The sequence below is a fragment of the Saccostrea cucullata genome, unplaced genomic scaffold (genome assembly GCF_032062105.1).
Source record: "Saccostrea cucullata isolate Sc308-1 unplaced genomic scaffold, CSIRO_AGI_Scuc_v1 ctg2945, whole genome shotgun sequence".
In the NCBI taxonomy this organism is placed as follows: Eukaryota; Metazoa; Mollusca; class Bivalvia; order Ostreida; family Ostreidae; genus Saccostrea; species Saccostrea cuccullata.
Genome location: NW_026924586.1, coordinates 51,365 through 65,500, shown reverse-complemented (window position 1 = coordinate 65,500; position 14,136 = coordinate 51,365). Strand labels below are relative to the sequence as shown.

Here is a 14,136-nt window from a genome sequence, read left to right as displayed (position 1 = left end):
CAGTCATTATTCGTCTTTACACTTGCAAGTGGCGATGTTACTATGTAAATGAGTGAAAAATTTTCGACAGGTAATTTAAACAACAAGCAAACAAAGATATAGATTTTCAGAAAAAAAATACTTGAAAACCACTTTTTAACAATTAATATACCTGGTGATTTAAGTAAAGATATTGCTTCCTCAGTACGATTCCTCTCTGCCAAAAAATCTATTTTATATCCAAGGTCTGGAATTTGTTGAAGGAATGACATCATTTTATCAACATCCCCTTGCAAGTGACATTGCTTGGCTGCCATCTGACTTAATTGAATTACTGTTTGAAAAGGCGTCGGTGAATTTTTAAGAAGCTTGTCCGGAAATGGCTCGTTTTTCCTTTCGTAAGTCTATATGAAAATAATACATGTGAAAAAAATAATTTCTATCAATCATTTAAATCCTTAAAACGATTCAAAACTTTTAATTGAAATGGTTTTTTCTACCTGTTTCAGGTACATATATCTATGAAGGCATTCAATTGCAACTTCGAATTGCTTTTTAGCGCAAAGGAGGTGTATTGCTTGTCTATATTTTCCGATTTCTTCAAGGCATTCGCTGGCTTTTATTGGATCTTCATTTATTTCATAAGCATCAGCTGCTTTTTCGAGCTTAAAAAGAATTACTTTATTGTACATGTATGTAAAACATTAATTATCACAAATGTCATGTTTCAAAATCGTATATTTAAAAAAGTAGTTTCTCCTGAAAGTGAATTTGAAGTTATTGTGTATGTTTTAATTTTGGTGTATTTTTCCCTCTTTTAAAAAATGGGTATGAATTGATGCTAGTACTGTTCTTCTGCCATTTATTCGTCTATTTTTAAATCTTACCTTTGGTACATTTTTAGCCTTTTTATCATTTTTAATTAAGACACAAATATGCAAGTATAATTGTTATTGTTTTGACAAATGTTGTGTAAGAAAAAGAAAAATACTTGATTTGTATTCTCGAAAAGAGTGGCAAGTAAGGAATACTCCTTTGCGAATTCAAGACACTTCGCTGCTTTAGACGGCATTTCACACTTCAGAAAGTCGTATGCTGCAGAAAGAAACATTTCCTTCATTTCTTTTTCTCTCGAAGTTTTGCCTCGCAGCCTGGAATAGATTATGAAAATTAAAATTTTATACCTGATTTAAGCCAAAATTTAGATCAACTCTTTTTGAGGAATTAAAAGAGAAGATTTATAAATTGAATATTGCTTAACACCGAGTCGGCATTTTTAGCCATGTTAGCCATCGGCAGATAAAGAAAAGAGAAATCAGTTTAAATTTGGAGTTTCAATATCAATACAGATAAGTGGTTCTTGAGAAGAATTCAAGATTATTTTTTAATATTAATTTTGGATGCTTACGTTGTTTTCTGTAAAAAATTAAATATATACCATCCATGGCAGCAATTATTATGAAAAATATAGGATTGGTTTCTATTATATATATATTTTTAAATATGTTATTATTTAAAATAAAATTTTACAACAAGTTCAAACACTCTACAGTCCAGCCGTTGTATATATTATAAAAATGTTTGCATACTCTTTATTGTAATGAATGATCACCTTTTAAAATTTGTATTGAATTTTTTTTTTCAAAAGCTTCAAAAGCTCATACTGTGACTTTTGTCACCGGATCCCACCTCTTTTGTTCCCATTTTGTATTGTTTTCTGGACTTTTGATCTCGTCCATTATCTTAATATGTTACATGTTTCGGTCAAATGCTGTTTGCTTTATCTTATAATCAAAAATTGACAAAAAATTAAATAATGCAATTTTCAAAATAGAAAAAAAAGTTTATAGAAAGATTTAATTAAGCAAAAAAAAAAATAATAATTAAATGATTAAAATGATCAAAACTTTTAAAAACTCTATATTTAATATCGTTTGAAATTTTTGTGGTTATCTTTGAAAGTCACCGAAAGGTTCTAAAACTCGTTTACCCTCCTTTCTTCTATTTAGGGGGTATATAGTTTTTGCTCTTACCCATAATTTTTTATTGGTTGAGGCTATGAATATCATATTCCATATATGTAGTTCTTGTGACAAGACTTTTCTTTGGACATCATCAACTTAAACATTCGTCATATCTATTTAACAGTTCGCTAGTGCTTTCATTTTTCATATCTTTAATATTTCTGACAAGTGTTTCCACTGGACACGAACAATTTCTACCCTTTGACCGAATTTTAAAATGCTTGGCTATAACTTTTGAAAGGTTACATAAGTCTTGTGAAAAGGCCTTTCTTGTGATACAAACAACTTTGAACCCTTGACCTTGAATTTTGTCCTACATTTAAAACTAATATTTTTACCCATAACTTTTGAATAGGTGGTGCTAGGGCTTTCATCTTTGACGACTTTTTTTTTATTTTGAAGACATTATTATAAGTACCAATTCATCTGGTTTGCATTATTGAAAGTTAAACCTTTGGTAAATTGCCATAGAGGGGCATATAAGCGTTTCACAAACACATCTTGTTTAATTTGTTTATATTGAAAACTTGCAAAAAAAAAAGATGCAGCTTGTAATCATTTACTTCATTGCTTCCTGTGCCTTTTGATGGGAATTAGCAATTTTAGCCATTTTCAAATCATTTCCTCGACTGAAGCAGATTGCTGCAACCTTGTACACCGATTTTTCCATTAACTCCATCCCACGATCAAACCAATCTTCCGGAGTTGAATCTTCAGCATGCATAAAAACACCTATGAAGAAAATATTAATTGCAAGAAAAAAACTTCTCTATGTTTCAAATGATTGTTTCTTTGTAATAGGTACATGTATAAAGTGCGAATCATATCTATAGATCATTCTGATGTGAAACAACGCTTTTCATAGAATAGATGTTTTCAAAAATTAATCATACATCCGCACTAATGGATACCGACACATGCACGATATGCACAGGAATCTCATGAGCTCTTGCGATGAATTCGTTTTACAAATAACCCGACTGTCGCTCTTAAAGTGCCCCTACCCGATTTTGACCCTCTTAAAGTCCACGCATTCTGCTCTTTTGTCCATAAGCAGGGATACAGATTCTCTGAATTCGCTTGTTCTGTGATTATACACTGTGTGTACAAACTTAATGCGGATTTTACCTAAATATTTCAATGTCTGTATAATAACCGATACTTAATATATTAGGGCAATAGCGGATTTATTTGCAAAATTCCTTATTAAGCATTGGCTTAATTGTTAACGAAAATAATCATTTCAAAATAAATGTCATTTTTACCCTTGGCACAAAACTGAAACCCTTTAAGAAAATGTTTTTCACAAGATATTTGAAGTTCAAAAAACAGAAATCAAACCAATCTGACTTTGATTTACATGTATATAAGAATTATTTTGGTATACAATAAGCATACATGTATCTAAAATCATGTAAGAAAAACGTTATTGTCCACGAACTTTATGGGCAAATTCGATTATTTTTTTTTTAAAACAAAATTTTGAAATAATCCATGCGAATCATTATATCGCATCATCTTTCCTTTCGTATCGTGTTTTCCATTTATTAGATTTTTTTAGTTTTCCGTATTTCAGAATGTTTGCGTTACATGTGTCTATCGTATTTTCCATATATCAAGTTTTCGTTTTTTTTATCATGTTTTTCTTTTATAAGGTTTTGAGTTCTCGATCGTGTTTTCCTTTATGTGGCTTTGCATTTATCGTGAGGATCGATTATGAGGTCAATCGTATTTCACCATTATCGTATTTTGTGTTTTTCATGTTTATCATAAAGTATATCAGATTTGCGTATATCCTATCGTATATTACGTGTATCCTATCGTATTGTGTATAGTTCGTCAATTATATCGTATCGTGTGTCCTGTTAAGAATGACGCTGAATGACGCTGCGGGTACTTTGCATATGCATGATTTATTATACACAGATTATTAAATAATTAGGGAATATAAGATCTAAATACCTGCTTCTTTACTTTCTGTTGTATTTTTCGCCATTTTCCGAGCTCTGAAATACTCAAACATTGGTGCCCGCTTCTCCTTGTCTGCGTCAAATATCCAGACATGAACTCTAGCTCTTGTGACAGCAGTATACAAGTGTTTTAATTCTGTATTCAGCGCCTTATGCTTAATTGGGTCAAACTGCAATGGTCTGGATTGTGTTTGCTTTTCTTTGAAGGCTTAAATATAAAAAAAAAACAAAATGTATTGACAAATTTAGTCTAAAATTTTCAAACGGGGTTAAACAGTTTCTTAGCTGTTTTCTTTTATACCCTAAATTCACAAAATAACTTCAGTTTAATTTTTTTAAAGACTCGAGGATAGAGACATTCTCCATAGTAAATGTCGATAATCGGTGTTTGCTTAAATAGAAAAAAAAACTCCTAATTATATTTATTTTACCATATGTATTTTTTTTTGGGGGGGGTGTCTTGTTACCTCTGCATATACATGTACCACTGAGCACGGACTGACGGTGTGTATTATTTATTAATATATGAATATTAATTAAGGGGAGTAAAATTACCATCATAATCTAATTCAACAAAGCTTTCAATTTCATCTTCAGATGTGTGTTCATTCTCTTCAGATATTAGTTCATCCAGAAAACTGGTCACAACTCTCCATTCCTTGCCAGCCTATAAAAGAAATTTTCTGTTTAGTTTTACACTACTATCTTAAATCGTTTTTCATGAAAGAGTGGGAGTCAGTAAACAATTCAATTTAGATGTTTTAGCAATGTATACCGCGTTTGATTTTCATAGAAATATCTAGTATTGAACGGCGAGACGGAATTAATATTATTTTCTTTTCTGGAAGAAATATTAAAAATTTCATCTCGTATTGTCAAAATTGTTGAAAGATAAATGAAAGGTCACTAAAATATATCTTCCATTCCGTCGACAAAATGTTAACTGAAAGATCACGGAAAAGTTACGGGAAAGGATCTTTTCAGTTACCTTTCAGTCGATTGAATTGTGTAATTTCATCCTGTTATTTCTATGCATCCTCTTAAAACTGACTAAAAAATAAAAGTGGTTCTTATTCAATACACATACCTGTGAATCTTTAAAGAAGTTGTATAAAAGAATGTCGTCGAATTCTAGACCTTTTGCTTCGTATATCGTGAGTACGATTCCATGCTGCAATTCCTCGGGTAAAGAATCCCTGGATTCGTCATTCACCACTAAGATCGCCTGATGAGCACCAAACTCAATGTTTGAAGTTGATTGTTTCTTTCCTGTCGCTAGCATCGTAGCTACATCCCTTTAATTACAGGTTAATAAATAAGATAGACTTTTAATTTTCATTAATATACTGTAAATAAACTTTTTTGTCATCATGGCGAGAGTAGATCGTTGTAATTGTTTTTCGAGACCAAGCATTTTTTGATATGTTATTAATAGCCACAGATCTAGAAACTTAAATAACCGGTTAGCGGCGAAAAATATTTGCAATGACTACTAAATTTAATTAAGGTTGTCCCCTTGTTAATCCGCTGAAAACTAATTGGCTCATGTAGTGACATCCCGCTAATACAACCTGGTTACATGTATCAATAGATCGATTTTCGCAAGATTGCATTTTTAAAATGGGTACAAATATCAAAGGACGATAACTCCAAAAAATGTGCATAGATTTTGACGCTGTTTTAATTTTCTTTGGTTTTATTTCGCCGTAATCTTTAATATATAAAAAGAATTGTAATCCCTTTGAACACTATAATACATACTGGATACTGCAAGATTCTAGAAGAATGGGAGAAGGTCCTTGAAATAATCCCTTGTCCTTTTCTAGAATATCAAAAGATTCTGGATAATATTTTGCCAGAATATCCAAAATGCTAGACGCTAGACTAAGTATCCCATTGTGAGAACGATAGTTGTGAGTAAGTTGATGGACCTGTAAATTGTAAAATACAAGTTGATAGGCTATGAACAAAAAAAGCACAAGGTAGGATAGTTTTTAACTTTTTGAAATGAAAATATTATCAAAAGTTCCCATTGAAATCTTGGTATTTACCTTTTTAGGAATGAGAACCTTTTCAAAATCTATTCTTGAATTCTTAGCATGGTAAAAGAGGGAGCAAAGATCTTCAAATCGAAAGCATATCCCTCTCATGATACATTGAGCTGTATCACCTGTCATAAATATATTATTCGGAGAGCGACACAAGTTCAACAGCAAATATAGTTCTGCTTGAGTGAAATCCTGGGTCTCGTCGACGTATATTTGTTGAATATTCCACAAATCTCTATCGACTCTGTTCATTCTATAGGAAAGAAAATAATTTTTTTTAATAATGAAGGAACAAGTTTCATTCTTTTTTTTTATAATCTTACTCTGAATCCAAATGCAGTTCATCGTAATTTTAAACTCATCTGAATATTAATTTAGTCTTTTCACCTTTTGAAAATATGCCTCACTACATCTGTCTCATCAAACATAAAATGCTGCTTCAGATAATGTCTGTATCTTAAAAATATTTCATAAACTGTCTCTCGTTCTCCTGTAAAGTTCGGGGCTTTTTTTCTGCCTTGTTCAAAATAGTCACTCTTACTGAGATGTCCGTGTTTAGCAGAGAGAGCCTCAAAAGATCCCTTTATGAAGGATATAATTTCCATCCATATAAGAGATGGGTGATAATTGTCCATGCCCTTATTTATTTTTGGCCACACAAGATTCACGAAAATGTCATAGGTAACTTCCCTTCGAACATCACTCATTCTATTTACTTCTATATTGTCAGCGTCATAATTTTGTTCTTCATTCATGCTTTCATCTAACTCTATATCAGAATCATCATCTATTGAAGCCAGAAATTCGAGCGATTCATTTTCATTCGTCCAGCCAGGTATATCAGCCTACATTTTATATGTTAATATATTATTGATACAGTATTCAATTGAAAAAAAACCCAACTGATTTACATGTACAATTATGAATTACTGAAATGATTTCTTTAAAAACAGAATATACTTTGTAAAATACATTTTCAATTCATTGAAATAGTGACCTTTATATTGCCTTGTTCGTCCCGACGAAAGAACGGGTTGGGTAAAGAGGCATCAATCATAAGCAAGAGCTTTCTGGATGTTGTGAATATGGGAAAGTGAACATTTTGGAGGTCTTGAAATCTTGATGGTAAGGTGATACCAACCCTTGTAGTGCGACCAGATTCAAAAGAACTGGCGTTTTGGATTCCATAAAAAGTTTTCCGGACTTCGTTGCAAAGTACCAGATTTTTAGTAATAAATATCTGTCGAATAAGACCATATTCAACAGGATTCCGAACGTCATTATCCTGATCTTTCTCACACATTTGAGCAGTACTGGAAGTCTGCTTGCTATTATCTTCGTCATCAGCTTAACAAATGAAGATGTTCAGAATAAGCTTTTATTAATATACACACGAGAATCAAATTTCATAGTAAAAAAAAATAATTCAAAATCAAAAATAAAAATACCTTGATTTTCCTCATATTCGATAACAGTTTTGTTATGTTGATCATATTGACTCCAAAGACGATAAAGACAACAAGTCGTTTTCCCTGTGCCACTTCTACCCATCAATAATAGCGGACCAGCTGATGACAAATTTATTATTGCATGTTCTTTCTCTGTAACTTTGAATGGGAAATCTTTTGCATTTTCCCTAGGGTCCAGGGCACAAACAGCCATGTCAGTCGAAAAGAAATAGAACTTAAGAACATGATACTCTTTGGCAAAATGACTTGCTGGTAGCAGTAATTTCTCTTTTGTAGTATTTGGTTTTGATTCCTGTGAACTATATCGAATAAATCTTCGAGGGATCCTTCTGCCTTTGTCATATTTACAATCAAGAGTTTCAGAACAAGTTAAGTATTTCTCAATTAAACATTCTTCGCCTTTTCGACAAGAGGTTGTAATTCTCTCAAGGGATTCCCTTTTCCCCTTCTCATCAGTAAATATATCCCATATTCTAATCAGCTCCGTATACAAGACGTTGTTTAAAGTAGAACTACTTTCAGTTAGTCTCTGAGAAAAACAAATTGCTATTTCCCATAATATTGGACCAGTTTCGAATATCTCTACTGATTTATCTATAGTCTGCAATTTTATTTTCTCGCAAATACTACCAAGGAGTTCTCCGCGAGCAAGTTTTTTAAGCCTTTGAATAATATCTATTTTGAAAGAACGTGGTGTTGTCCGACAGCTCAGTTTTTTCCAAACATCAACTGTGCACTCTAATTCCCATTCTTGAGTTTCAAAATAATAAGGTTCAATCTGCTTCAAATAAATTAAAATTCAAAATTAATTTGCTAAATTAGCAAAATTATTCAAACTGTTGTCAAAAACTGCAATTTAAAAAAGAACACTTATTACAATTTACGTACATATTCATCCTGTAATTCACATTCTGTCTTCTCAATACTTGATTTTGCTTTAGTTTCCTCGATAGGGTCGGACAAAACCTTAATCATAATAGAAAAGATGCAAATGAATCTGTGTACTTGGATACATGTAGATATGAATCAATTTCCCTTCAAACCAATATAGACAGGAACGTAATCTTTCTGATATCCTCATTATAATTGAATATTTCTCTAATTTCCTCTTAATTCTAATCTATATTTTGCATGGGTATGACCGGTCCAAAGAGATCATCATTCCTCCATTGCACCTAACTCCATCTCTAATGCTTTAGAGGTCTGTGTTTGCTCCTCTCTTACATGTACTCTGTATTGTTAAATGGAATTCTGCGCTCAAATACCGTTGCTTATCGCCACATATTTCATCTTATTTATTCATTGATATGTGAAACTAATTAGAAATCATCTTTTTTTTCGAAAATAGAAACTTAATATGGCATTTACATGTATATTTAACTCAAATGCTACAGTTATGTATACTTTCTCTCCAAACTTTTTTTTTTACAAAGACATGATTAACAGATAATTCCCAACAAGTATTCATTAACACTGTATATCAGTGAAGCGAACTGATTGTTAATGACTTAGCTCAAATCAATAAGAAGATGAAATGTCTATTTTGCCTCTTCTAATCAATAACAATTTTAAATGTAGTAAAGATACATGTATGGTGTGAAATGACATGAGCCTCGTTCCTGTAAAAAAAACATTTTTACAAGCTTGATTTCACATTTATCCATCTGTTTGGGCTTTTGTTTTCTTTTGGCAAAATGTAGAAACAAATTCATGTATATCAACAATGGCCACCTAAGGAGGGATTATCGGACATATTTATTCTCCTTTTAGAAAGATCCGTGTTTTTTTTTAATCTGTACATTTCAAAGGAGCAACTCGTTACAAATCAAGATGAATTTTGTTAAAAATCTTCCATGCACTATTTTTCATAAGAGGAAAACCTTATTAACATATAATACAGAGCTTCTTTTTTTTTCTTTCTAACCTCACATTAGCTCATTCGGAAGCAAAGAATGACTGCACTTAAGGACGTTATTTGGAACCTTTTCGGCTACCCATTTGAAGCTTAACATTACAATAAATCGCTGAATTAATCTTTGATTAATGTGCAAGCATATGCTTTTGACATTTATTTCTATAATTTTTCTTCATACATATTTCAATAATTACATACAACGCTATTGAAAAGAACATGTTTAAGCCATAAATTCCGGAAAATTGAACTGGACCGCTTTCGATTTTAAAGTCGCAGCAAAGGGGCGGAGACATTTAAATCGTATGGAAATGGATCATAAGCGCATGGTTTTCCGTATTTGATTTATATTATATATATAAGAAAAAAAGACCCAGAAGAGGGTTTTGTGTTCATTTTGTACAAAAAATAAATGATTTATAACCATGCATATAATTTCATTTATTTGTATCCACGTAAGTAAGTAGAGTAAGTAAGTAAAGAGCAGAATATTAAGAGAAAAAACAAAAAGTTCATAAAAATAAACACAATTGTGATAGATATATGTATGCATTTTGTACGCTTTGGTTGGTAGTGTCTGTTTTGAGAATTATTGGTAGATGAAAATGACACTGAAATACATTTTATTTTCTGAACATAATGGGCTGTCTTCGCATAAATGAAAAATAATTTGCAACCTGTCTATAGGATAATCTGAAATAAAAACACACAGTAAATTCATATATGACCTTGCCATTTGATTATTGGCAGAGTTAATTTTCAAAAAAAGTTTTGATCGGTATTCAGAGTACAAAGGACAATGCATTAAAAAAAAATGAATTTCGGCTTCTACATTATCAAGTACTGCATAATTTTCTCTATCTAACGTTCTTATAAAATTGGAATGCTTAAAATTTCACTGCTCATGTATTATTTGCTGTCAAGCAGCGAATTAACTAAATCTTAAAATTATTAAGTGTTCGTACCTACAGTGTATTAAAAAAAATGACATTTCACTTTATCTTAATCGTATTGAATAATAATTGTGGACTTATTAGTAACGTAAAAATAAAATAAAAAATTAGTTTTTTTAATGATGACTGTGGGCTTCTACCCTGACCTAAAAATGGTCGGGCTCCTGTTTTCAAATTTCTGGATCCGCCACTGCTATATGTACAGCATGTAATCAGCAAAATAATACCTTTTTCCTTTAAAATATCCCGAACAAAAACACTACAGTGAAAGAAATCAACGTAAACTTTAAAACGCTAATAAAATGTATGCAAGGATCTTCAATATTTTGAAGATGGAAGTACATGTAGATATGAAAAGAATTTTCCAACGACTGACACAATGAAAGCGTGTCGAACACTTGAATGTCACGTGAGAAAAGTGATTATAATATCAAAGGGGTCACATGGGCTGAAACTCGTTTACCTGCTAATTTAGTAGCTATCTCGAGCGAAGTTTGGGTACATTTTTTAAAAAATTAGATATGAGCCGCAACTTGACCAAAATTGTCCTTCGGATATGTATAAGTTTTAGTTAAAATACACATTCTGTGCAAATGAGAAAAATGGTCAAGTTGCGGCTCGATGTAAGCAATGTCGTTGAAAACTGGTATGCATATGAATAACAATAGAAATGAGACAAAACCGTTAGACCCCTGTTTCAAAAGCTAGTGTCGCTCGGCATTATCTAATACTTTCATGTAATATAATAAACCAAAACTTGCTCTTAAGATATTGTTTAATACCTATAAAACATAAATTTAATGAATTTTGGAATTTTATTTTGCGCAAATCTTTGGGATCCAACTCTCATAGCTTAAGTGCAGTCATTCTTTTGCTCATAGATCTGAGGCCTTTGGTTGGAACACTACCCTTTACTGTCTTAAGTCTTAAATAAAATAGGATGCAAAAGTGCCTTTCAAAGCACCTCTCAATTTGAAGTGTAATTTCGTCCGGTTGAAGCCTTAATACAAATTCCTGTGTCACGACAAGCTAAGCACAAAAAGATTCCCACACTGCTTAATAAATTGATGAAGTTAAGTGTAAATAGATCTCTTTACAGGTATAGGGTAATATCTGTGTCAATTTCGAAAATTGAAAAGAGACGTAAAACAACAAAATATAAATCGATGTTTTCCACGATTGTTTGAAAATTACCACCTAGATATGGAATTCATCTTAGTAAATATGGGAATTCATTAGACAAAAGATCAGGAATAACTCCCAGTGTCCCCAGTGTGTCCGATCTTCTAAATGCCATGCATGATCCAAACTCTGATATATATTATAACAAGGTATTTGATTCCACTGCTCTCCAATTGTATTATCTAATTGGTCTTTTAAATTGACCACTGTTTGTTTTCTTATTTTTTTTATTTATTTGAATTTAGATATATAATTAAAGTGACTTTCATAATTGTACGAAACGGTTTATGATTTTTTTTCTTGAGTTTTTTTCTTTGAAATAATTTTGGGCGAAAAGGATGCTTGAAAATAGTTAGCGAAAAAAGGAACATATTATGTAATTCCATCGCTGCTTTGAGGTTGGTCTTCGTGTGTTCGTTTGTTTGTTGCTTTACGTCCCTCTCGAGAATTTTCACATATATGAAGACACCCCAACCTGCTGATGGAGAGCAGCTAATTTTGTCTATAGTTGGCACTCAGGACTATTGAGCAGGGAGGAGTATATTTCGAGCCAGCACGTACTGCTACATGGGAACTCAATTTATACGATCTCATCCAAAGGACCGTCGAAATTGTTAAAACTAGAATAAGAGGTTCATGACCTCCTTGGTTTTTTAATTAACATAACAAGTTTTTCATCTTAAGATCCATTCTCAACAACCTCGATTGGGAACCATAGAATCGCCTATATCTTATGAATAAGTAAGAAGTTAGTAGGCAAACATTGTGATGGGTAATATGTTTATCTAGCTTAATAAACTGAAAGGCATTCTGTTATATGTTTACTAGCCTAATAAATTGAAAAAACAATCTGTGCATGAGATATATGTTTACCTAATCTAATGAGCTGAAAACCATTATATGTCTCAGTTATTCCATTTTAAGCTTCTTTTACATCGTATTGGCAAAGTACTTTGTCAATTCAAATTTGATGCGCTGTATTCGGTATACATTATTTATTATTTTCTTCGTTATAAATACAATTTTATGTCTCATAAAATAATTTATATACAATCTTTTTTACATTGTTTTTGACAAATTTAGATTAAAATCAGTTGTTATTGATATTTAATGTAAAAAGAGTGGGGTCGACTGGATCGGGATCGAACTCATGTTTGGATCGGTTTCGGCTTGATCGGGATCGAGTGCTCAATTAATTTGATTTTACGCAAACATGAGGTTGGAATCAATTTACCGCCACCTCCTCCTCCCATGTAATACCAATATTTGAATTTTTGTTGTATTGAATTTTTTCCTCATTGTATAACATCAAGCATTTACCATGCCGTGAGGCCTCTTTGTTTACGCCACCTTCTTGTTACACAAACTTGGTAATCATTATATAACAATAGCTGGGATAAGCACTAAGTCGCAATATATCATATCTAAGTTGAAACTAATCATTATTTGGCCTTATCCCAGCTATAATTTACATGATTGTATGTAATATTGTATATTTATGTGTTTTTGTTCACTTTCGTCATTTATCTGGTCAATAAATGACATTTTCACTCAAGTTCTCGTGTCTTCACTATATAGTTTTCAAGTAACAAGAACAAGCTACGGAAAGGCTTTTCATATTGTGAAAGTTACTTTTATTAGTGGAAAAGTTGTGGATATCATTACAATTTTATTACTTTTAAGAAATGAACATTTTAATGGAGCCTCATTTATCCGGATACTTTGGTTCCTGGTCAAATTTTTCTGATATGTGAAAGCTCCGGATATCTAAACTACCACTTAAATAAGATAAAATAAATTTTAAATATATATTGTTCCGAAAAAAAGTCGTCCGAATATCTGGCGTCCGAATATCTGAAGGTCAAATGCATATATTTCTTTTAAATTCAATTTTAATTATATAAAAATTCTATTCTTAATGTTGATCCTGCATTGAACACTAATTTTGATTTGAATTTACCTTGTCTTCTTGTTCTTCTTTACTTTCCTCATATTCCTGCTCTTCTGAATGTCTCTTTCTCCTCATTATTGTCTCTTCATTGTATAAACTTGCGTCATTTAAATTATCTATCATCTTTTTGATTGCTACTTTTAATTTTTGCTTCCCAATAGGTGCAGAAGATTCATTTTCAGTTGCCCTTTCCATGTCGAAAGTTACATTTCTTTGTCTTTTTCTTTGTTCTTCTTTGGAGTAGCTTCCTGTCACAGTGCCTTCTTTTGCATCCAATCTCGACATTTTAGATGCCAATCTAAAAAACTAAAAAAAAATCCTTTTGTATTTTGAATTCAAAAATTTTCTTTTTTAAAATAATTTCAAAAGCTTTCTCGGTTGTTTCAAAACAGCTGAAAGTATCTGAGGCTAAAAGCATCTTAAAAAATTTAACAAATCCATTATTGGACTAGTAACATTGAAAATGTTCCGTTTGAACAGTTGTCAGAAGATAGAAGGCATTTAGAAATTCCCCAAAATACAGCAAATTCTTCTTATACGATAATTTATTATGTTTTACATGTTTGTTCAGTGCGATGTCTAAATAAAGAACGTCAACACCAACTTGTAAAAAATATCATGTCTAAAGTATTTACACATTTATAGATT

At 31.7% G+C, this 14,136-nt stretch overlaps 2 protein-coding genes across 2 annotated transcripts; both read right to left on the bottom strand.

Moving 5' to 3' along the window:
* Positions 1 to 2,562: 2,562 nt before the first annotated feature.
* On the bottom strand, positions 2,563 to 6,041 carry LOC134266765 (TPR and ankyrin repeat-containing protein 1-like). The gene is made up of 6 exons (XM_062748991.1): positions 6,025 to 6,041; positions 5,735 to 5,904; positions 5,061 to 5,268; positions 4,529 to 4,640; positions 3,966 to 4,181; positions 2,563 to 2,735 (listed from the first exon to the last, which is right to left on the bottom strand). The coding sequence occupies exons 3-6, from the start codon at positions 5,253 to 5,255 to the stop codon at positions 2,563 to 2,565; spliced, it is 696 nt and encodes a 231-aa protein (XP_062604975.1). The 5' UTR covers positions 5,256 to 5,268; positions 5,735 to 5,904; positions 6,025 to 6,041.
* Positions 6,042 to 6,591: 550 nt separating this feature from the next.
* On the bottom strand, positions 6,592 to 13,773 carry LOC134266764 (TPR and ankyrin repeat-containing protein 1-like). The gene is made up of 6 exons (XM_062748990.1): positions 13,498 to 13,773; positions 8,379 to 8,456; positions 7,470 to 8,268; positions 7,019 to 7,368; positions 6,725 to 6,866; positions 6,592 to 6,602 (listed from the first exon to the last, which is right to left on the bottom strand). The coding sequence occupies exons 1-6, from the start codon at positions 13,771 to 13,773 to the stop codon at positions 6,592 to 6,594; spliced, it is 1,656 nt and encodes a 551-aa protein (XP_062604974.1).
* Between the last annotated feature and the right edge of the window lie 363 nt (positions 13,774 to 14,136).

What these genes read in the sequence shown, in the direction of transcription:
- LOC134266765 (XM_062748991.1), bottom strand. Translation starts at nt 5,255, where the DNA reads ATGCTAGCGACAGGAAAGAAACAATCAACTTCAAACATTGAGTTTGGT. An exon ending in TGTTGAATTAGATTATGATG is followed by an intron (nt 4,182 to 4,528) that starts GTAATTTTACTC and finishes TTTATATTTAAG; the next exon opens with CCTTCAAAGAAAAGCAAACA. An exon ending in AACAGAAAGTAAAGAAGCAG is followed by an intron (nt 2,736 to 3,965) that starts GTATTTAGATCT and finishes TTTTCTTCATAG; the next exon opens with GTGTTTTTATGCATGCTGAA.
- LOC134266764 (XM_062748990.1), bottom strand. Translation starts at nt 13,773, where the DNA reads ATGTCGAGATTGGATGCAAAAGAAGGCACTGTGACAGGAAGCTACTCC. An exon ending in CGAATATGAGGAAAATCAAG is followed by an intron (nt 7,369 to 7,469) that starts GTATTTTTATTT and finishes TCATTTGTTAAG; the next exon opens with CTGATGACGAAGATAATAGC. An exon ending in ACGAACAAGGCAATATAAAG is followed by an intron (nt 6,867 to 7,018) that starts GTCACTATTTCA and finishes TATAAAATGTAG; the next exon opens with GCTGATATACCTGGCTGGAC.